The sequence below is a fragment of the Nasonia vitripennis genome, chromosome 5, assembly GCF_009193385.2.
Source record: "Nasonia vitripennis strain AsymCx chromosome 5, Nvit_psr_1.1, whole genome shotgun sequence".
Taxonomy (NCBI): domain Eukaryota; kingdom Metazoa; phylum Arthropoda; class Insecta; order Hymenoptera; family Pteromalidae; genus Nasonia; species Nasonia vitripennis.
In genome coordinates, this window is record NC_045761.1 from 27369637 (window position 1) to 27393580 (window position 23944).

Genomic DNA, 23944 nt, shown 5'->3' on the forward strand with positions numbered 1-23944 from the left:
CTTCAGACCTACTGTACTCTGTATCTTTTCTATCTCTCTCTCTCTGTGTCTATCCGCAAACGCATCGCTGTATTAATTTATACTCGCGCCTCGTACGGGTCGTTGGGGTTCGCACGCGCGTCACCCATATTAGCACTGCTTTTATCGATTCGAACCTGACGCGTGCGCTTGACACTGAACAACCCGTACGATTAGCGAGATTCATTGGTAGATATGCACTGCACGTAAATGTTGCATGACCTAGACGTAGCGTTACCTTCATCTCGATTGCTGCCGTACACGCGCATCTGACTGCTTCCAGTTCTCTTCGAATGCGATCGAGTGCGGCACCCATCAAACCGTAACACGTAAAATGGGCCTCGATCATTCATTTTAAATACTCATCATCAGCTCACATTGTGTTTCTTTCCAGCGACCATGTACGGATCGACTCACTTGTACTCACCGCAGTGAGAGCGAGGTGTGCTTACACTACCGCTCGTGTCCCGTTAGTCTCGACATTGTCATGCATTTTTCGATTTTTTTTTGTGCACTCTTTCGCTCATTTTCAGCCGCACTAACGTTATTTCTGTCCACATGTGTACTTGTGTATATATCGTTGCATTCCGCGTTCGCACACGCACCAGTTCTTTTTTTATCATCACTTTGAGCTTCCTCGCGTGCACGAGGCGCTGCCATTACCGTGTCCCCTTTGCCCCTTCCGTCATTTCGTGAGAGAAACTTTTTTTTACGTTGCGCTATATCCATCCATCTACATGCGAGCATTGTTTTAATTTACTATTAGAATCGTGTGTGTACGTAGACTACTGTTAGAGCTACATTAACGCGATGCGAGTGAAAAGAAAAAAAAGAGTAGGAAGAGATACGCTTGTCGTAAAAAAACAACGGGCCGCAGAGGAAGAGTTGGGGTGAGCGAATCGAAAAAGCTTGTGTCGTCCTTCATCGATCGCATAATCAACATCAAATCAATTGTCATATCGCAGCTGCATTATAAAGGCCGATTGTGAGCAAACATTTGAATTATCATTGATTTATTTTGTTTCGTGAACAAAAGCCTCGGGACCACTGGCTGCCACGGGGATCATCCGAAAAGAGGGCAGGCTCAACCTAAGTCACGAACCCAACGCTTAAGGAGTCGAATTGACTTGATTTTCTTCCGCTGTACTCTTCTTTTGTTTTTTCCACTATTGACACACCTTGATTCGCTCGATCCGAGCCGAGACGAAACAGAAAGAGAAAGCGGAAGCAAAGCAATGATTTTAATTTAGGAGATTCATTAATATGCCCCGTTCGCAACTCGACGCGTTGTAAGTACGATCAAACACACGCACACACATATAATACACGCACATCAGGATGAGAACTGAAGGTTTCAAACTTGCGAGTTTTTTCTGCATGGGATTCCGGAGGTTGATCCTCGACACAGCCGATATTAATAACTGTTCTTACGAAATCTCTGTCCCGCGCAGCAGTTTTTTTTCGCGACGAAATGACGCCTTGATGAGCGTAAAAGTCGCTGATTTGAGTTGACTTGCACCCCTTGTCCGCACACACAGTCTAACAGTCTCTCTGGTTTCTCTGGAAGCTACGTTTGTTATCCATCAGTGTTGTTGATTTGTGATACGCAGCTGAGCCCGACCCTGATCTCCCCGTACACACACACACACAGGGTGTGTGTGTTTTTTTTTAGAATAGAATTAACCATACGAGATAGTCGAAACGTTACATAGTTAGAGGATGATTTTTTGCGACGATTTTTAAAATTTTTTCGTCGTCTCCACAGCCCATCCAAAAATGGCTTTTTCTTTTTTTCTTTTACGACTAACAAACTCTTTCTCTCCCCTTAACCCGCTTGCTTCCGTTTTCTTTGCCAATCGATGCTGTCCGTTTTTGCATGACGAGAATTTGGTGTGATTTTCTATACTTTCCCCCGATTGATCATCCAGCGCTTCGGTGTTGAATCTAACGCACAGAGCTTGCTCTATACTGTCTCGCATGTTCTCTTGGTCTTTCGCTTGGTTTGCAACCAATCGACGCAGACGTTGCAAATCGCCGTAAGTCGTAACATGGGGTTTTACAGTCGTGTGTCGTGCAGAGAAGCGCGGGTGCGTCAAGTCAGGAAAACAGAATCGAGAGACACAGCTTGACACACGCGTTGAACCACCACCAGAACCCTCCACGTAAAACTGTTCGACTTGTGCACGTGTAAAGTAAACCCGCATACATCGAAACCCGTCCGATGTCGGAACCAGTTGCACGAAACAGTTTGACGAGGTGGCCGATGGAGAGGAGGAGGAATAATAATACGAGGATTGTTTCCGAAACAGGTGGCGGCAGCACGTACGGCGGTCACGGATCGAGGCGCTCGCGACTGGAGAGGACCGACCGAGGCGGCGAGCACTACGAGCGCGAGGAGGAAGAGTCGTACGCGGGCGGAGGCGGACCCGGAGACTACGGGAGCGCGCGCCGCAGACAGCAGGACTCGCGAGCGCTCAACGCTATTTAGGAGCTGGGGCCCCGGGGCCTGTCGCTACTGCGCTGTCCCCATCTGCGCACCACCGCCCTCTAGCACAGGGCCACCCATCACCACCTTCATATATCTACACACACCTCATCTGCCTCATCTGACTACACTATAATTATTATATACCGTACTCGCTCTTCTATGCTGTATGCTCTTTTTCATCATCGGATCATCGTCATCGCGTCGTTTCGACGAGAGGGGCGCGACGACCTCTTTTTATTATACCACACTCGTACTATGTTATAACTTGTGTTCGGTGTACTGTCGGCTCTCATCTCTCTCTCACGTACGTACAACACACACAATCGCGACAAGTTCGAACTCAAGCAGCGGATCAAACGTTCGAGTCAGTGCCAATATCTTTCGACAAATATTGTACCGGAAATTAAAGAACCTTATACTTTTGCCGCAAACGATCTTGTAACACGGTATTCTATTATTAGTCAAACTATTATTATTCTCGTATAGGTCATGCGCTTTACTCTCTGCACTGTCTACACCCATCATTCGCGAGACATCATCACTATGTTACTTGTATACTTTCTTATAGCATTATTATTATGATTACTATTATTATTATTATTATTATTATTAGACAAAAAGTGAAATACAAAACAAAATGAAAACAGCATAGCACAATGTCTTAATCATGTAAGCAGAAATACAAAAAAGTGCGTGAACCAAGAGAAACACTTCAAAATCGAAACGAGCCCTGGGGCCTTTACTTTTCGAACTGTGTCCTCGCGGGCCCCAAATATATATTATATAAATATACGTATGTATGATTCCACTGACAACCTACTACTTTCAAAGTGATGATTCTCGGCCAAAGCTGTGGTTTTTGTCGGATCGGACGGATTCCTCGAATCGATATGCGATTAAAAATAAAAAAAAAAATTAATAAAACTATAGCCAGGCCATTGCATTGCGATGATGACGATGGAAGCAAAAGAGAGGAGAATTGCGAGCTTCTAAACTAACTTTCAAGTTTCTAACGAGCCGCGGAGCTCTTTTTCGCGTATGCGTTCTAATCACTTTTGATGAGATTTTTGTCCAACAAATAATAAAGTACGCGTAGATTATTTAAGAATGAACGACACGGGGAGTAGTCATAATTATTACCTTATGTGTGGAGAGGCAGAGGGGAAGTGTTGTGCGCGATGCTTGATCGACGGGGACAAGGAGTTTGCGAGAGCAACAAGTATTACGAATAGTGAATTTTTTCATTTTCCAAACTATCATTTTTTCGAAGAAGATATACGATAAGACAGAAAAATGAGAAAAAAAATGAATACATTAAATTAAATACGCCAAAGAATATACACGAGTCTGCTATGTTTATAAATTTTAATATATAGAGTCTACCGAAACAAAAAAGTCAAACGCAGGTCTCACTTTCACTTTCGTGTATATAGTATGATAGTATGGGAAAATACGCATATATGTACGAATGTGAGAAGGCCCAGTAACAAATTATACCTGAATATAAGATAAAACAAAAGAATTAAGAAAAAATCACAAAGTGTAAAGTCAAACGATACAGATTCGCTTAGATATATTGCGATCCGATAGCGCGAGGTACTGTAAATACTGTAAGAAAAACTTTAAGGATATCGAGGAAACATAAAACGCCGTTGGTTGTTGCGAGCTGGACGGGAATGATTCAAGTTGTTCGTTTTTTTTTTTCGTTTAACCCTACTTGACCTTGCAGTTATTTTTCGTTGTCTCTATGTGTGCAGTGGTCCAATTTCTCACAAGTGTATTCCTTAATCTCTATTATTTAATTACGAGTCCTCTCGCTGCAACCGAGGCGTGCCCTTCCTGTATAATTACAATTAATCATTGTACGATTATAAAATTAAATCTTGAAGACAAAAATAAAACAACTACTGGAAATTGTCGAAACGGTTTTTTCCATATACGCAGGCTTGACACTGCTTTAACGAAAAAAGGTTTCATAGAGTGTATAGGAAAACAATCTGTATTGTACGCTAAGGATGTCCAAGAATCTAGTAACTGTGTGAATATAAGCGACTTAAACGTCGAAGAATTGTTCAGCAAATTGTTTATGTACGTCTTTCAGTTATCGGGACTCAGCACCGAGAGCTCGAGGATGCGTTAGTTTATTTATATTTTTCAAGACTAATGTACAATATGGGCACCTCTCAATATTAACGATTTGAATAAGCAGCAATCTTAGCTAGTTCCTCGTGATTTTTCCACACCGACAAGAATTAGTAATCCAAGATACTTGGATATCGTCTACCGGGTCTCTCGGCTGAGCCTCGACGACACATGTTTTAAGCGGCGATTGCGCTGACATCGTGCTTAAAGTATAATGGACAGAGACAAGTGTATAGATGTATAAAGTCGAAAATGTTGATTATGTCACTTATTGAAAAAAACCTTTTGCACCACTTCTTGTATGAAACTTCGATGATCTTTTGACAATTTTAATATTAATGATGTCTTCAGATACTTTATTAATTCCATGCGTATATAATGAAAAAAGAGGCTCTGAAGTTTTCCAGTTTTTGCTGAATTTTGAGCGACATTACATTATACTCCGTACACTGCAACGTTTTTTCGCTCGATTGTGCATCGCCGTTTATTTTGTTATACATCCTTGTCTGGATTCGCATGGATTTTTACGCGCATAACGGAGAAAACTCCAGAGTCTTTGCAGCTAAACGAACAGTGCATGTATTGTATGATTGTATATATTTCCGAGCCCTTAAAAAATTATTAAAGATTTTACTCTCTCCTTGCTATTTTCATTAATTTGTATTATCCTAGCAATTTTTGTTTCTGACCGTTTTTCTAATGCTCTCGAATGATATATCTATATGTATATTACATACGAATTGTTTGTTCTCCCTCTTTAACGTTTTACGTTTTCAATATTAAAACGGAACCGATGCTGATTGAAATGCAGCATACAAAAATCTTGATGTACATCTTTATTAAAGATTTCTTCCTAAAAGATGAGATTTGGTTGAATCATTTTCTCCTCGTTGAGAATGAGCGAGCGTAAGTGAAAAAGAATATGTTTACTCAATAGAAACTAAAAGAAATTAATTAAACGAATGATGCTGGTACACCGACTCGAAAAATTTAATGCGCTAAGATGTTTTTTGTAACATTTTGTAAGAATCTTAAGAGGCGCTCGTATCGCCGCGTCTTTAAAACTTTTTCGCGCTCGAATAAACAAAAATAAATATGATTCTCTCAGATTCTGTGAGCGTTTACAAAACGTTTTTGGATTCTTATAAGGTCACAGCAGATACAACTGAGCAAATACTTTTGGAACGACGTTCTCAAGCACGAGACGGGAGAGCCTTTAAACTTTTTGTGAATCACGAACGAATCGTTAATCTTGCATTGAAAGGAGACTATATAAACAATTAACAGGTAGTTTAGAAAAGCCAGACAGAGTTTAGCGAGACGTATAAAAATCAGTAGACAAGGTAAAGAATTGCAAATCGGAGATACCTGCCTTTTGTCGTTTCTATACTTGTATAATTCGAGACAGAGTTATGTGCAGCGCAAATTTTCGTCACTACACATTTGTATTACGAAACTTAGCAACAATAGCGAGATTTAGTCCGAATTTAACGAATGCGCGTGTGTTGGCTTTGCTGGTACTGCTGTCCCTTTTGCTCTAACGATCTTCGATGTCTACGTAATCGATAAAAGTAAAATCATTGTTCACTCACCTTAAATCGAGAAGATAAAACATTGAAAGTTTACTAGGGAACAGAATTGCGAATTTGTAACCGGATGCGGGTAAGGGAGTGAAATAAGCACTAATAATTGAATTTGCAGAGGTAGCAATCTATTGTAACGCGCACGCTGGTCCGATGAGAACTGTTCACAGCGAGAGCGATTGTCTATCGCGCAGGACACTATAGCGGCGCTTTGATTGATAGCACATATAATATGATAGCACATGTAAACGATAAAGAAGTAGAGAATCGTTCGTTTGTAGAAGAACCTACGATTTAGTAAACTTCGGCACACACGACACACATTGTACACGAGCGAATGAGTGTAAGACACGCGCGGTCAAGGGGCGTAACGAATTAGATATTGTTCGGTGACTTCAGTACTCGCATACGAACGCGTAAATTAGAGAAACTCGCGGCCGAGGGGCGAGTGGCGACACTGAATTGTAATCGTATCGGCTGCTCGCTTGTAACTGCAGTTGCACTTCATGAAATTTACTTGGCAATCGCTTCGAGAACTTTTTGCTGGTCTGCGCGACCGATGGGTATGCGTCGGTTTGCCGGAACAGTAAATACTTTCGGTGAGTGATAAGAGGAGGTCAACCACCAAGCAGACGGCTTGTACTTGATGCATGACGAGTGTATCGCAGTCGACCCCTTATTATCCCCGACTTATTGCGTACATGCTCGTATACTGCGAGGCTGAAAAACGCAACAAGTACCGTCCGAGACGGCAAGGATACACTAATAGCTCAACGCGGCTCAAGCTTAACTTCTAACAGCTTTTTTAAACTCCTCGAAAGCACGCGAGAGTGAAAAAATTCGATTTCTATGGATGTAACTTTACCAAAAATGACGTAGCGATTAACTATTTTTGCTGGGTGTCGATCTTAAAACACACTCGCGAAGACAGAGAGCGAAACGCACGGTGTCCCCGATTCCTGAAACATCGAAAATTCCACACACAGCAGCACAGATAAATTCTCAGGGATATTTCCTCGATTTTCACGTTTTTCTGTCTCGAGCCTCCAGATCACCTGATTTTCGCGCCGCTTACATGTAATGGTGCAGGATATCGATTTTTCACTTTCAATGTCGCACGCGATATCGGCTAGAACCGTTTTATGATTTCAGCGCCAAGCGAGGTACGCATTAATCATAATATAGATATTGTTGCGTGTATGATGCTTATGAATTTTACTTACTTACGCGAGATAGTCGCGCATCGTATATAAAGATATAAGAATATCGTTACATTATAGGCTGTAGGGTTGCGTAATTATAATTGTCCTGATTTTTTCGGCTGGTTCGTTGGATCAACATATTTCTTGTATGCGCGTCGCTTGTTACATAATTAGCGCGCGATGCTTTTATTAGCTGTAATCGGCCATATGCTTGTGCGATTATTTCTCGTCACGTCGCGCTCTATTGCGTTAGCCAAGATTACTGCTACTGGCAGTTGCATGAAGCACGAGATGTACGTATAATACAAAAGAAAATTAACGTCGACGTTGGCTGTGTTGAAGCGAAGAACTGTTGATATAGGTATAAGAATAAATTGAGAGGCACGGAAAAACTTGTTGTCTGTCGGTGTGTCTGTCTGTTAAATGCGATTAATCCGAGAGAGAGAGAGAGAGAGTATAATAACGCGGCGGTATTCGGTTGTTTCGATGTTGAGACGATTATATAGGTCTACGCTGTTTTGTTATCCTTTTGAATAACCGTAACTCCGAGAGAGCGAGATATATAATTATTTACACATCCCCCTCGGCGAACTTCCGCGACTCGAGTGTGCTGTCCTTTTTCAACGGTAGGTTTCCTCTCCCTCGCGCATTGATTACTAAACTTACATGCCGTTATATAACAAAATATACGTACGAACGATCGAGAGCAAACAGAGAAAATAAAACAACCACACAGAGGTGCAAGTATGCGATACCGCGAGTATAATTAAAGAGAGAAAAAAAAACAAAGATATTTCTATTACTGTATACTCCGCATTATATAGACCTTAAAACGAAAAACAAGCACCTAGCTAGAGGAGGAATCTAATCATACTTAATGTAAAGATTATTATTGTTACGAATCTCAGTGATTTTTTCTCCTGTAACGCGAGCTCGCTACTTATTTCGGCAGTGAGGCGGTGAGGGCCGAGATCGAAGAAAAAGAGTAGATTTGAGGCGAATAACAGTGCGAATCGTAAATCCTTTCGATGAGGTGTATACATATATAAAAAAAAAAAAAAAGCATAAAACACGAATCCGCTAGGCGGTGACATGTAACATCGACGTCGGCCCCTCACTCTGCGAACAAGGTCGAGACCGAATTCCTACACTTGTCGCATTTGTAAATAAAATTTTTATCATCACACCTCTTGCTTGACATTATTATTCTTCCGTCCGCCCCCTATTAGAACCATATTACTCTCTGTGTGATATACACGGGGATTGAAAAATGAACAAACTCGTGTGGATTATCATTTTATCGAGACGTTTAATCAACATCGTTAATACGGACAATACTTGCAGTAGCCTCGTTTGCGGGCTCTCGTTGTGGGCTTGCGTGTCTGTTATAAAAATATTTACAAAAACATTCAGGGGGTGGTGTGTACTACACCTACAGTAATGGTGACGCTTACGAGCTATATGCCGTCGATCAGTCATTGGTATGCAGCCAGAATGACGCTTTCATAATGATATAACGTATGCTTATAACTAAACCTTAGACGTAGATTCATATATACTCTCGGTACGATCATATTTACAATATTATCTCGCGCGCGCGCATTCTTCGAATGGCGCGCAGAGTGTCGATTTTCGTTAGCTTATAACATAATTCTATACTTTTATGCAATTCGATGGCACACAGATATCTCTGTGCTCGCGAATTCGTTGTGGGTATACAGTTTTCACCTACGCGTACACATCAACTACATTCTACGTATACTGTTGTACAGGACACCATCGATATAGAATTAATGCGTGCAAAAGTGGCAGTGACAATAGCGTTGTTTTTTCCCGTTCGCTGGTACAAACCTACGGCTATATGCTCTTCTCTTTGGTTCATTGCGTTCTCGTGAAGTATTTTACAAAAGCAGCTCCTCTCGCGGCCGGACGTGCCTTTGACGCAGCCTGCGTATAAGTGACTAAATAAATACACGAATTTCGAGACTTTCAATAAATTATACTTGTCCAGAAGAAAGCTGGCTCCGCGCGCTCGACTCGTCTATACGATATACAATTAGATCTTTGGTAAAATACGCGAAACTATTTACAGAGAATAAAGAAAACGAAATGCGCGCCGGAGCTCTAGAAGGAGGAAATTCGTTGGAAATACTGTCTGCGCGAGGTCGAGGAGCGTTCGCGGACCGTCGCTCAAATGAACAGGTAGTTCTCGTAGTCGGCGTAAGAACTGGTGGAGATGTGTTTGGTGGCCAGCGGCGTGGATGGAAGGCTCTTGATCGACTGCTGCAGTTGTATCTGCGACGTCGGCCTCGACTGCTGCTGCTGCTGCTGCTGGTGCAGGTGGCTCTGGCTGCCGGACTTTCCGTTGTTGTTGTTGTTGTCGTTTTTGGACTGTCCGTGAGGGTGACTGGTCGGATGGTTGTGGACGTGGCTGTGCAGGTGGCCGTGTCGACAGCTCAGGAGGTTGTTGTTGTTGTTGTTGTTGTTGTTGTTGGTCTTCTGGGCGATGTAGTGGTGGTGGCGGTGGGGACTCTGGTGCAGCTGGAGCCGCGACATCGCCAGGGTTATGCTCGAGTCCGACGCCCACATGCTCTGGGGATTCGAAAGGAGGATCGGTTAGCTTCAATCTACGCACTCGTTTTAGAAGGGAAAGGAAAAGCAAAGACTCACCATCCGCCTGTGCGGATTGTAGTCGGGGTTGCGCCTGATCCTCAAGTGGAGGTCGGCGCTGGTCCAGCGCTGCGTCACCTTCAGCGGGGAGTCGTCCGGGTGGAGTTTCCTCTGGTACTCCTCGCTTTCGCTGACCTCGTAGAGGGAGAACTGCTCGACGCGCTCGCTCGAGTTGTAGCAGCTCAGCAACATCTGGATCAGCTCGTCGACCGTCGTCTTCTCGGAGATCAGCAGGCTTTTGTACTTGGACTGCGGGGAGAAAGTTTGCGTTATGGCCTGGTTTGCTACGTTCGAGAAAGATAGTCGCGGCGAGAGAGCTGGTACTTACCCCGGACATGAGGGCGCTGTCGTAGACCTTGACGAGTCCGCCGCGGCGAGTCTGCAGGGAGAATCTGCAAGGAATCGATCTTGATCAATACCGATCGGCGATCGAGGGCTGGGAAGAAAAGAGTATAATCCTTACCTGGAATCACCGCGCGGATGGCAGGACTGGAGCACGGCGGGTCTGGCGTCCTCGTCGAGGGGCAGAACTGTGCGAACGTTGGCCCTTCTCACTGTCACCTCCATCGTCAGGTAGAACAGCCGGGAGTCCCGGTGTCGCATTTTGTACTTGTTCAGCAGGTTCTGGACCACCTGCCGGCAGGTCGTCTCGTACGTGATGCTCAGCGTTTTGTACTCGATGTCCGGCCGTAGGCAGTTGGCGTACACCTTGATCGTCGTCTGTAACACAAGCGGGCAACACACAGATCAGACCTGGCTTTTTCCAAAGAGAACGCAGCGCCGCAGAAAATATCTCCGCTAAACGTGCGACTGATTAGCTTCCCCTGCTCCGGCAGAACCGGAAGGAGCGCGAAATAAAGAGCATCCGACAATTAGTCCATAAATAACCGACGCTCGCGCTATCAAGCCCTTTCGGCTTCAAACGAGTCCGAGATATAAATACACAGGCATATCCTGTCTTCCTGCGAAGCTCCAAATTAACGCTCGATCAAACTCAGGACGCCTCCCCTCTCGCAGGGGTACACAGGGTTGTACACTTATATATATATATACACACATAAGTGTGCGCGCAGGTCTGAAAGTGTGTGTGTACGTGCCGGGAAAGCTAATTACGGGGTGTAGTGCAGGCGCGGGAAGTCGTAAAATCGAGGAGCGACTCTCTAAGCCCCTGGAAATTCTTCGGCGCACGTTTCGCACGCGCGAGAGGGACATCAAACGCTGTATTATATTATTCTGTGTACCGGCTGTTTGCTTTTTGTGCTGCACTTTGTGTCGCGGCTGAAAGGGACTACGTGCGCGTTTGTTGCTTTTCGGCGGGAAGTTCAAGTTTAAAGAGAATTTCTGTGTGCGTTTGGCCTATATTTAGTCCCCCCCCCCCCCTGTGTATGCAGTATAAGCTTAGTTATGCGCGATATAATTGCCGTACATCGATTAAGAAAAGCAGCTGCAGCCGTGACTCAGAGGCTCAATACCCGTTTTCCTCTCGAGTCAATAAGCCGAGCGAATTCACTGATTCATCGAAAGAGAGATGCCGATGCGATTAGTCGGTCGAACGCGGAAAAACCCGCGCTTGCACATAATCGATGCAAACGGCCGTGGCGCGCGCGCGCGCGCTTCTGGGGAATATCAACATAGAGACGCTCTGTCTCCGGCTGCATTTTCCCGAAATAATCGGCTCTATTTCTAGTCGCCCGCGGCGGGGAAAAAAGTAATCCAACACCTCTTTAAAAGCCCGTAAGTCGACACGGCGCTGCTATTTCCGCGTCGCTTTTGCAAGAGTAGAGCTGCCTCGTTAGCTAATCGATCCTGAAATAATCGTTGACTTTTCGGAAAAGGGGAACAAATTCGAAGCGCGATCGCCTCTATTATTCGACTCTTTGCGCATTATAGCATATCGCCGCGGGCGTTTTCATAGATAGAGTTCTATTTTGGAGAGAGGCACCACCCCCCCGGCGGCGATGGAAAAAAAAAAATAAGGTAAACAGGCTTCCCGATACGCATCCGCTGCAGAAGGGAGCCACATGTCGAGCCTCTTGAAAAAAATCACGGCGACGATTCGCCACGCGCCCGGAACGATTTTTTTCGAGACTCGCTGCGCTGGCTTCCATCGCCTCCTCTTCTGCTTACAGAGTCTTAATTCGAGGTCGTAGGATTTCCTCGAGAGATTCCTTTCGACTAGGCTGTAATCCGGAAGCGCTACGACTGTAATCGAAGCGTAATTTCCTCCTGTTGACACGTAGAGCGGCTCGTAAAGAAGAAGGGATGCTTGCTTTGGTCTTCTAAAATTATCTCTCTCTCTCTCTCTCTCTCTCTCAGAGCTTATAAGTCGCTTTTATGTATCGAGGCTAGACGCTGCTACTCACGCGTGTTCTTTTCTTCCCGTTATTCTAACTCTGTACAACAAACAAAATCGATTGTCAGGTGGGCTAACAGCACAACCAGCAGTCACAGCTTCTCTCCGCGTCCGGTGCCGCAGAGTAGCACGTGTTCGAGGCCCGCTTCCGGCGATAGGAAAAAAGCAAAACGGAGTAGGGGAGCAGAGAGACGCGTGGCTGCTGCGGATGCAGGGGCTCGTGTCGCTTCGCTTTTTTTCCGACTCTTCGATACCTACACTATATCTCCAGCGACAGATGTTGCGGGCTCGGCTCTATGGTTTTGAAAAAATTGTCGGACAAGCCTTGTTAATGAAAACGCTGATGCTGATGATGTCGGGGGATCGACTTACCGCGCGCACTATATATTCGAATTTCGAGCGCGCAGCGTTACCGGGAACCGTTCGTTGACACGATTCGAGCGATAATTGTGATAAAATTCAAAAAAGGCCAAACTCGATAGCTGGTAATCTAAGACAGGCGCGAATCTCCAGTGTCATCCTCGGGCAATTTGTCAGCGCGCTTCTCGAGTGTCCCGCGCTCGACGTCTTATCAGCGAGTACTGTAATAAGGGCCGAACGATCTCTATACCGCGCTATTTATAAATGCCTTATCGCCTCTGCGGAGAATATTAAGTCTCTTTGGATTTTAAGTAACCCGACGAAGAAGAAGAAATCTCGAGCGTATAATAACGCAACAACAGGGAGGAACAACGAGGTCGCCGCTATTAAAATCGAATTTCGAGTCTTTCTCTCGTAATCAGGCGTGTCTCCGGGGGATGTGACGTTGGCGTTATGTAAACCGGGACGAGCATTTCTTCTTCCTATACATACTCGCTAATATGCACGCGCTGGAGCGTGCGAACAGCGCTATGCGCACAATTAATCCGACTCGCTCCCAGGCTTTCATAATTCGCGCGTTATAATAAGTAATACGATGCAACGAAATGCGCGCAAAAGTCGTAAAAATATAAGCGATAAGCGTTGACGACTTCCTCCTTTTTCCCTCATCGGAGCGATAAGACTGACTTTTTTTTTATCGTCGTCGCGGCTACTCGCGCAGGAAGCGCCTCTAATCGGCAGAAAAATTCGGACATATATAACGTACCGCGCAACGGTACCGCGACCTTAGCCGCGCTTCCGTGCTAGAAAGAAAAGAGAGGCGAACGTCGCAGCGAATTTTCCCGGCTTTCAATCGGACAGGGGGAGTGTTATAGAGGAGAGGAGCAGACAGCAGCCGTACCCGGAGCTGCGGGCACGTGGCGCATAGCAGCGAGCCGCGAGCGAGGGCAACGTAATACGTGCATGTCGGACAATGCGCCTCTTCCTGCGTCCGCTCGTGGGCGTCTTTTTATAGGCGGCCATATGCCCGGGTTCTCTCGGCCCTTCTTCATCTCTCTGCTGAGAAAGATCGGTATGCAGCGCTGTGTGCGTGCTCGGAATCGCCTGAAAACGCTCTGCTCTTCCAGTCGCAGCTCGTTCTGTGTTTACGCTAATAAATCGAGTATACGTGTATATACGCGGAGGGCGACAATCGATCCTCCTCATCCTGTGCCCTGCGGAGAGGGAGAGGGAGAGGAGAGGTTTTCTGGCGTAGGAGGCGCGTGCCAGGAAGCGACAGCTGCGCGAGAGCATAAGTGCGCGTAAGTGTATGGGGCCTTGTGCTTAAGCGGGTAACTCGACACTGCATAATACCGCTGCTGCGGAGGAAGAGTTTTGCGACGTTTTTTACCGCCGCTGCTATATATGATAGAATTTCTCTCTCTCTCTCGATTCCCTCCGAGTATAGCGACTAGCGACTCGAGCGTAATCAGTGTAGCGATGGAATTTTCGAGGGGAAAAAAGAGTAACGAGGCGTGAACGACGTATCTGGAGAGGCTCGGCGGCATCATCGAAGATAAAACTCTCTCCCGGCCTGGCGCCATAAGAGCACAAGCTCGACGCAGCTCTCAAAGGTATATACGCGACGATTCTCCAATTGGCTCTTCCTCTCGTCCCTCGTAGCGAGCTTGTTCCGCGGCGGCTTGATTGTCTCAAACGAGAGCGGCTCTAAAAGCCCTATTACCAGGCCATAGCATCCGCCCGTGGAAAAACTCGAGAGTCGCTTTTTATCCGCTGCTATGCTGCTATCCGTCTGTATCAATTATTACTCGGCCTCTATACACGCAGCCGATGTTTTCAGCTCGGAATTTCTATTTATCCGTACTCTTGTTTTCGCCGAGGGGAAATTGGCGATTATCGCCGCGCGAGCAATTTGTACGCCGTGGATAAACGGAGCGGTTCGCGCGATAAATCGGACTGTGTGTCTTACATTGCAGTCGGTGTACTGATGGATCTTGGTGAGCGAGCGGAGATAAATTTGTTTTCGCGTAAAACTCGAGCGAGTCCGGAGTCGTGTGCAGTGCGACACGATCGTTATACACCTGTCTAAATGACGAAATTTCACTTATTAACGTTATTCAAACCATCGATCCGAAAATAGCCGCGACTTTTCTCCGCCGCAATCGCAGGTGCGGAATATACACGCTCATACAGAGGGTGCACGCCTCTATTTCCAGCGTTTCCCTCGTAAAGCCATTGTATACATGCGAGGGCCGACTGTTATGCGCTCGCGCGTATATATAACGTTTCCCGAAATCGGATTCAGAAATAGCTTGATTACGCCGCTTTTTATTCGAAGCTCGCAATGTGCCCCGAGCTCCGGTCGTTTGCAGCGGAGATTACTTTCTCTAGGGCTATGTGTGTGTGTGTGTGTCTCGTTATAAAGTTTATCATAGAGCGAGGCTTTCTCCGTACACGATATCCCCAACGAGCTTCCGGTCAATAATTCCCGATACGCACGTTTCGCGAGTACGCGTTTCATTTCCGGTCGTTTGCCCGGCTTCCGATCGGCGACCTCTATATATACGTCTACGCATACGCGCCTCCCATTATTCGTCGTCTTTTTATGCTCCGATCTTTCTCGTCGGAAAGCAGATCGTTTGCATACCAGCGCACACAGTACTATCGCCTGTGTACCTTGGAGGAGTTTTATCTCGTCGCCGACGCCGCCGACTAGAGACACTGATTCCCTCTTGTCCGTCTAGGCTCGAGCGAAAAGGCGATAAGGAGGAGTCTTGTTTGCGGAGCTATAGTGAATATGAAAAAATCGAGATAGCTGAATGCGCGCACTGTGTTGACGATCCGCGCGGCGGCAGATGAAAGATCCGTCTCACTGGGATTTACGATAGGAGAGCGATTTATCTCCGTCTCCGTAGCACAGTCCGGACGATTCAGCATCGATTGAGAGTTTATTACGCAGCTATAACGATAGCCCGACTGTTTAATACCGAGATTCGATTAAGAAATTCCCAATCCGGAGCAATAGCGATAAAGGCTTCCTCGGCACGCGTCGATCGGCATTGGCGAACAGGTTTCGCTCCGTATAGAAAATGAAACTCCGACGGGACGGGGGGAAAAAAAAGTCGACGCGCAGAGATATCAGGAACTCGGTCAGGGGTTGCCGATGGGCCTGCCACGCCGTTACCGTTTTTAGTTACCGCTTTATTATTTCGTCGACTGTAGAAAGTAGAGCGAGAATTCAGTAGCCGAGATTTTCTTTTTGCGCGAAAATATCGCGAGATGGAGATAAAAAAAAAAGCGTCGATCGACTGCCGATTTGCCCATAAACGGCGCAGGTTCCTTGGGCGCGTGGGTCGCGTCAATCGCATTCCCGGAATCGTTTATCCTTGACGCGACGTCGCGTCTATGACGTGTTTCGATTATCGAAAGTCTCCGTGCTCGATCGATCTCTTGCTCAATCACGCTGCTGCTGCATCCTGGAATCGGATGAGCCGATTTTTCGCGATAAAAAATTAAGTACACCCGGTGGGATTACAGCGGCGGCGGTGAAATTGCAGAGGCCGGTCGCCTGACCGAAAGTGCCCTCGAAATTCCTCTCGCTTTGTGCCTCTGCTCCTTCTTCCCCCTATCCTCTCTTGGCTTTCAGCTCTTTCTTTTTCCTCGTCTCGTTGTGTACCAGCCGCAACATCTGGGGGCCTGTTCTGCTTTTCTTCTGCAATTGCGGTAAGACGCAGATGGCCGCGCGCGGGCACTCGTGACGAAACAATGACGCTCGTGTTTTTATCTCGCACGCACACGCCCATATAGATAGGTGGCGGCGAATTTGCTGGCGATTCGCACGCCACTATCGAGCTTTAAATGTTTAAAGGAGTAAAGCCTCTCCGAGTCTTATAGCATAGCCGAGACAAAGGGCCGTGCAGGAAGCCGATTGCACAATGGCCGATCGCGACCGCTTGATAAGTATTATGCTACACACACACACACACACACACGCGCGCGCGCTTCCCGTTATAACTCTGCCAGTGCGCTACAGTGTATGAGTAAGTCCTATAGCAGTTTCGCGCGCACAGCTGTGTGTGCTTTCACTGCAGCGTAGCGCCAGTGTAGTTCGCACGGGTCAGGAATTTTTCGTTGGATCATACACACGCAGTTATGTGGAGTAATCGAAAGTGAAAATAGCGCGAGGATACCGATGATGATACTCGTGAAAATGGCAATTTACACGCGGCGCTCGGACCTTGGTCCAGTCAGCCTACACTACCAGCATTAATGTCAATTATCAGACGCTCTGCTCTAATTCGCTTCGTTAGACAAATCTAGCTCCGCTCTCGCTTTTTCAGACCTCTCCCTCGAGCTTTATTATTTCTGGTGAGCCGTCGTCGCGCATCGGTAAATCCGTTAATTCGCCGTCCGTCTTTTCGCGCAGCGCAATAAATTCCCGCGATTTAGCAATGAAGCTGCGGAGAGAGGATGTTTGCAAAGTGCGGAATAATTGAAAAGGCCGATTAGGAAATAGCACAGTTTCATCCGACGGCAATAAGCGATCAGCTGGTGCTGCTTCGTTCCGCGCTAACGACGAAAATATTACGCATTATGCAATGCTCGCTGACGTGAATCCTAACTAATATACGCACCTGTTGACGTAAGCGGGCGGTGATCTTGACCTTGTTTCGCGAAAATCGCGTTAGCCCTCTGTTATCGATTACGATCTCCGTGCCAAAGTCGTGTACCGATCGCCGAGTCAGAGTCGACGAGTGACGGAGAACAAAGAGCAGCTCATAAAGCATAAGTTGGAAGGGAAAAAGGATGAAGCAGCCGGAGAGGTAAACTCCGCAGCGAATACAAATGACTCAGCCGTGTGCGCGGAATTGTGTTGCAAAAACGACAAGGAGAGAGAGAGAGAGAGACTATCTCGCCGCCGCGTGTTTTCCCAGTAGCTCGTACGACAGACTCAGAAGCGGGGAAGGACGATAAAAGTGATGTCGCGGGAATAGATAAGGAAATAAATTGCGCGCCCATTGTGCGCGATATCTAAATTTCCTGCGCTACCGATTTGTGTGCGAGCGAAAGTGCGGATAGGAGAGAAAATCGTTATCGAGACGACAAGCTCTCGGAACGTTCTCCTAATCTATTTCGAGATTACGCCGGCGTCGGACGTGTTTGTTTGAGTAGTCGTCGACTGCCCTTCGAGAAAAAACAAGATCTAATCTCGTTCTCGACTAGCCCTGTCTCATCGGCCGCGAGCTGTGTGGTATTTTCTCGAGAAAAAAATCGCCGTAATGAGTAATTTCCCAACCGAGAAGTGCTCGGAATTCTCTCTCGCGCGCGCACAGGAAACTCCGTTTTGAAATTTATCGGCCTCAGGTGCGCAGCAGTGACGCGAGTGTGTGCACACCGCAGGCGCATAAATCTGCTAACGCGTAAAAATCGGTATAACGACGGCGGCACCTGAGCATTCGCGCAGGTAGTCACGCACACGCGCGCGCGGGGGACAGGCGGCTTTGTAAACAGTGGCGGGAGATTCGAATTTTTACACACGACGAGAGAGTGAATAAAAGCGAGAGTCGCGCGCGCGTTTTGAGACACCTACGCGCGGCGCACCTTTTGAAATTAAAATGACCTTCCGGAACCGGCTGCCCACGCCTGCTGCATCGCCCACGCTGTTATCGCTCAATTTTACATAATCCCCGGGCGATTCGACTCGCGCATAATTTAGCTGTATACTTTCAGTGTGCAGAAGACAAAGAAGACGGGGTCGTCGAGCCGGCCGGGGGTCAGGCGAGAGAGCGATATGGGGGATCATTCTTGGTCAGGAACCTCGTATCCTGATTAACGGCGACTCTGTTGTGCCGCTGCGGCGTTTAATTGCCGATGCGGGCGGCGCGGCTTTATTGAATCGAGTGGCACTTCCTGCTTCCTATATATACGAGCGCACGTACAGACAAGGGAGAGAACAATGCCTGCTTGCTCTGATTCGCCTCTCTTTTGCATATATCGAGATACGTGACTCGTAAAGCATCATCTCTCTCTCTCTCCCACGACCTTCCGAAAAATTTCAAGCGCGCGGCGATCGTCCTATACTATTTCGAAATAAGCCGATCTTGCAACGACGTTACTCGCTCGAGTCGCGAGGCTCCTTCACGGCCGACGAGTAGCGAAAACAAAAGTGAGATATTTCCCGCTAGATCGGCATTGTGAGCCGGCGAGAGAAGAAAAACCGGAAGCACGGGCCGGTGCGCCGGCCGCGGATGTTGCGAGGGCAGCCGAGAGAAAGAAAGACACGAGGTGCTGCAGCAGTTTGCGCAGAGATCGGTGAATCGGCAAGAAACATCGTCTGTCGAATTCCTCTTATACGTAAACGAGTGAGGATCGAGGCATAACCTGTCCTCGTCGAACCGGATTACCGGGCGAGCAGGTGCCGGCGTGAATTTACGACCGGTCCTCGATCGATAGCTTCATCGCGCTAATCGATTTCCCAGTCCTTGTACAGCTAAGCTTGTGCTGTGTAATTGAAAAAGTAGCCGGGCATATACGGAGAGAGAGAGAGAGAGAGAGAAAAAGCTGACAAAACGAGAGCGTACTACAGATGCTCGTGGCCTGGATGTGCGACGGCCCGCAGTGAGAAGTTCTCACACAGCCTCGTCGCCCTTTGAGAATAACAAAAACGAGAGACGACGATGAGCCGGCATATCGGCCGCCGCCGGCGCCGATGAAAAGGCACTCGAGCAGAGCAGAGAGAGAGAGAGAGAAAGAGCGAGGAGCGTTCGAGTGCACAGAGTGCGATAATGCCCAGTTTTCGAAGCAGCAACAACAGGATGGAGGATTTTTTTTATCAGAGCCTCGATAATGCCTATAATTTATAGTCGGCTCTGGGAAAGATCGGTTCGGAATCGCTGTGCAAATAAACCCACCCACGGACGGCTATTCGCGAACGAATTTCCCGGCGAAATATCAGGCGTATCCGGCCGGATGGAGGTCGAAGCAACAATTCCGGAAAAACGGGAAACGAGGCGTTGCGTAAGAGGAGGAGGAGGAGGAGCATCTCGAAAAGTGGGATGCAGCCAGGAGGACGCATAGGTGCAGACGTGGGCCGAGTTGCGCGGGATTTCTCGAGGAGATCGTGTTACGCTGCTCGCCGCGCGAAAAGGACGCACACGAAACCGCAGCGCGAGCGACGCATTGCACTTGCCGCTGCGCACCGATCGTGGGAAATCGAAAATACCATATCAGGACCATCTCCGCCCGTACTTTCCCATGATGGAACGGAGCGAGTCTTTTCTCTTTGTCGAATTCGCGCGGAATATTATATAATTCAGCTCGAGCGCGAACCACTTGACGGTGCTCAATTTGTTTCAATCAACGTTTCGTCGTCTGTGCGATTCCAGCAGCAGCGAGCGCCTGACGCAGGACGCCGAGTGTAGAGCATGTGGCGCGCGAGAATTTCTTGTACGCGTCCGCGTGCTTTTATTGCGTTCGAAGAAAAAAAAAACGAAGAGACTGACCTGCTGGGGCTGCCGCTGCTGCAAGTCCGCCGAGGAGAAACTGGAGAGGCCGGTGAGTGGCGCGAGAGAGGCGCAGGACGAGGCTCTCGAGGGCGGCGGCGTCTGTCCGGGCACGGGGCTTCCGCTTCCGCAGCTACTAGCCCCTCCGCTCGAGGCGAGGCTCACGCTGTCCGCTCGTCCCCGCCACGGCGAGGCAGCCACGTGCTTCAGCATCTTCAGCTCTGACGCGAGAGATGTGCCACTCGAGCTCCCTCTGATTTTCCGGCTTCTTTTTCACCTTCCTGCTCATACACGCACTTGCTTTACTCGCGGAGACACGGCAAGGATAATAAACTCGAGCCCGCGCCCGGCTTTCGGAAAGATAAGCCAGGTACGGATGCGAGTGAATTCGGTTTCGAAAGAAGGTTACACTAATTACGCTCCATGCACTCACCGTCTGTCTCGCGAATGCGCAAGTAGGTAACTGGCTGCTGGTGCTGCAGACGTCGTCAATGCACGGGCCTCGTGTTTGCCGGGCAAACAAGGGGCATCGAACAACGGCGGCGGCTATCCATCCTCGCGGGTTCACTGACGCACTATTTTCTTTGTTTTAATATCCTCGGAGGTAAACGCGCGAACGCAGCACACTCTCTACAGCTCGTATTATCTCCGCGGGCACTCGGGAGAATCACTGCTCGCACTGTAAACAGAATTGCGTATAGTGGGGAGAGAGAGTGCGAAGGACGCGATGTTGACTCTCGCAGCGCTGAGGCTCGACTGACTAGCGGCGGCGGCGCTTCGAGCGGTGGAAGGAAAGCGACCTTCCGCGCTGGAGCGGGGGCGTCTGCATGACGGCCCTTTGAGAGAACTCTGCTCTCTGCGGTCACAGACTTCCTCTTGTGCGGTTTTATTTTGTTTTTATTATTTTTTTTTTTTTCATTTCCCCAATTTTATTAATGCAGACATGCGTTTCTCGGGAGATATAAGTTGCTCGTTTGAAGAATCCAGAGGAGAAAGGGATGATGCCGATTCTAATGCGCGACGCGTCCGAACGCGAGGGAAGCTATTTATTGTTATTCCGCAGCGCGACGCGACGGGAATGTATATACGTCCCGTGGATGATTTTGTCAGTTTTACAAGTTTATTCGGGGCTCCCTCGATGTTCCGGCATGAATTATGAACGAGAGCCGCGATAATCGTATGCAGAGTCCGATTGGCTTCTCGAAATCGGGAGAAGAAAGGACAGCAGTCGTGAGCGAGTCCGAGAAGAGGCGCCAAGCGGTCCTTTTCATATTATTCTAGCGCCCGCACAGCTATACCTGAGCCGAGAGATTTTTCTATTTTTCTATCGTTTCCCATAGGAAGCCAGCGGTTCGTCGCGCGCACAATGGACTTTTCGATTGTTGTACATTCAAGTTAGGCTCTTTGGGAAAGAGCGAAAGCGCAGACTCTGCCTGTATAAGTGCGTGGGAGAATCCTAGATATATCGAGTTTGGCAATTAATGGATTTTTCGAGTATTCGATAATTAGGCTCGTTCACCCGCTGATACGCTCTTACGACAAACCTAAGATCGCGTATAAGAGCTGTAGCTTTAAAAAAGCGACTTTTGATGCACTCTCTCTCTCTCTCTCGAGGCCGGAACCCCTCTGCGACCCCGCCGGAGCTGGAATTCCGAAATTACACCTTTCACGCCGCCTCCCGATATATATATATATATATATAAAGAAGAGGAAGGAGCGCTCTTGGATTCCTTTCACGGAGGCTACTCGCTGTACTCGACAATGACACCGAGCAGGACAAATTGCCGGGAGATCGATGCGCCGAGAAATTTTCGACTCCGAATATAACAGTAGTATATGTACAAGAGGACAGGCGTTAAATTACCGCCGAGTTCAGAGACCCCCCGACGATTCAGCATAAATTCGCTTTTTAGGATTACGCTCTCGCACAACGAGGAGTCTGTGTGCTGCGATCCGCTGATGAAAAATCGCGGCCGCGCGTGCGCGAACAACGCCGTCTTCTGTTATACCCAACGTTATATCGATCGAATAAAAATAATAATAATATATTCCGATCGATTCCTCGCACTCCTCGTTTTTTTTTTATATACACACGCGCGAGTCAGCTACTTTTAGCATATATGCAAACGAGCGCGCAATTACTGCCGACACAGATTTCCTAAAACAATAACGCGGCTATATCGCCGGGAATGCAGTCGGGCCTACGCGTCTACGATACGCGATGATTGATCGAACTCGACTTTTAAATCGCATGTCCCTTTTATCCCATATTGCATGCTTATATAGGTAAGACGCCCACACGCGCACCATCTGCAAACCGCGAGCGCAGGCGCTTTTCCGACGCAGAGGCGAGTCGGCTTTTGTGTTTAATTAACGTTAAAATAGAGCGAGATCCTTCTGGAATAAACAATATAGCTGCAAACAAAATAAAAAAATTAAAAAATGCACGCGAACCAACTCTCTCGCACAAAGAAACCCGTGCTGCTCTGCGGTCCGGGAGTAATTGGGCTCGTGAGATGTTTAAATTTCAGACGCGCGTATCCCCTTTGTGAGAGGAGGTGAAATAAAAAAAAAAAAAAAAAACTCGGGCCACTGCGGTGCAGGAGCGGAGGCTCCGGTGTCGAAATTAATTCCCGCGCGCCGGGTAACCGCAAGTGGGACGATTTTTTTCCCTCGGGTTTTCATTCCGTACACTCGCTGCTCTTCCTCGCGCACAATGACGGAGGAAGAGGGATGCAATTATCGGATGCTACTGTGCGCGGGATTCACGGAGATGTGTGTGTGCTGTTTTGGCTGACGCGGACAGTTAATCCGAGCTTTTTTCGTTATAACATTTCGATGTGAGCCGCGTATTAAATAATACGACGTAGCGGTTCAGTCGCGTTCACGCGCTTCCGGCGAGCAAACGTGAGCATCCGGATAGCTCGGATGCATTCGGAATCAGGAATTAAATTCAGTAGTAGCCCTTTCAGCTTCGATTCCCGTTCGTATATATCTGCATACCCGTACCGTATAGACCGACTCGCGTCTACTTTCTTCTCCCTCGACGCTTCTTTCATTCGGATGATAAGCCGAGCAAACAGTCCTATATATCTACTCTGCTGTACAGCCAAAATCGATCGTCCATCCAAACGGATGCTGCGCGACTTCCTCTCTTCGTAATATTCATAATATCTCAGCCAGTCATCCTCCACACCTACCAGCAGACGGCTTATTAATATCTTTGATTTTCGAGAAAAAAATGAAAGATGATCTTCCTCTCTCTCACTCTCACGACCCGCCAGAACATTAAATGCCGCGCAGGTATATACACCGGCAGGGATCAACAGGGCAGAGCAGTTGCTCGAGCTGTGGAAGAAGATCGAGAGGTTTTTAAAACGTGGGCCGGTGACGCCCCGTTATACGAAATAGTGTGTGAACCGACCGGTAATGCACGGCTGCTTATCAGCGCGTGTCCTCTCGGACACACGAGAGGAGCGTATCGATCTGCACTTGTACGCTCGCTCGCGATAAAGTGTCCCAAAGGTATATGAGTATGTGCTTTCCACATATCGATTACATAATCCAACTATACGGGCTCGTCTTCTTCGCAGGCTTCGTCTCGCGCGATTTATGGGCTTTGTTTT

The 23944-nt window shown here is 47.5% G+C and overlaps 2 protein-coding genes across 23 annotated transcripts in view; one reads left to right on the forward strand and one right to left on the reverse strand.

Annotated features, from left to right (window-relative positions):
- Positions 1-8619, forward strand: part of LOC100117527 (voltage-dependent L-type calcium channel subunit beta-2) — a 40785-nt gene extending 32166 nt beyond the window's left edge. For 17 of the 22 annotated variants that reach the window (XM_031931381.1, XM_031931376.2, XM_031931379.2 and 14 more), the window contains one exon: positions 2328-8619. In XM_031931381.1, coding sequence (XP_031787241.1) covers positions 2328-2506 — 179 coding nt within the window. In that variant the 3' untranslated portion in view covers positions 2507-8619. Of the gene's footprint in view, positions 1-1054 lie in introns of all 22 variants that reach the window. The other 5 variants (XR_004345059.1, XR_004345060.1, XM_031931384.2 and 2 more) reach the window with 3 other exon arrangements.
- A 103-nt stretch (positions 8620-8722) lies between these two features.
- Positions 8723-22896, reverse strand: LOC100117487. The gene is made up of 6 exons (XM_001601660.6): positions 20752-22896; positions 20319-20599; positions 10567-10823; positions 10432-10495; positions 10104-10352; positions 8723-10025 (listed from the first exon to the last, which is right to left on the reverse strand). Exons 2-6 carry the CDS (start codon positions 20529-20531, stop codon positions 9624-9626), a joined length of 1185 nt encoding a protein of 394 aa, XP_001601710.2. The 5' UTR covers positions 20532-20599; positions 20752-22896; the 3' UTR covers positions 8723-9623.
- Positions 22897-23944: the final 1048 nt, after the last annotated feature.

Bases quoted from the DNA above. Each gene is read 5' to 3' on its own strand.
- LOC100117487 (XM_001601660.6), bottom strand. From the start codon at position 20,531: ATGCTGAAGCACGTGGCTGCCTCGCCGTGGCGGGGACGAGCGGACAGC. The intron at 10,496-10,566 runs GTAAGGATTATA...GATTCCTTGCAG, and splicing joins CATCCGCGCGGTGATTCCAG to ATTCTCCCTGCAGACTCGCC. The intron at 10,026-10,103 runs GTGAGTCTTTGC...TCGAATCCCCAG, and splicing joins ACAATCCGCACAGGCGGATG to AGCATGTGGGCGTCGGACTC.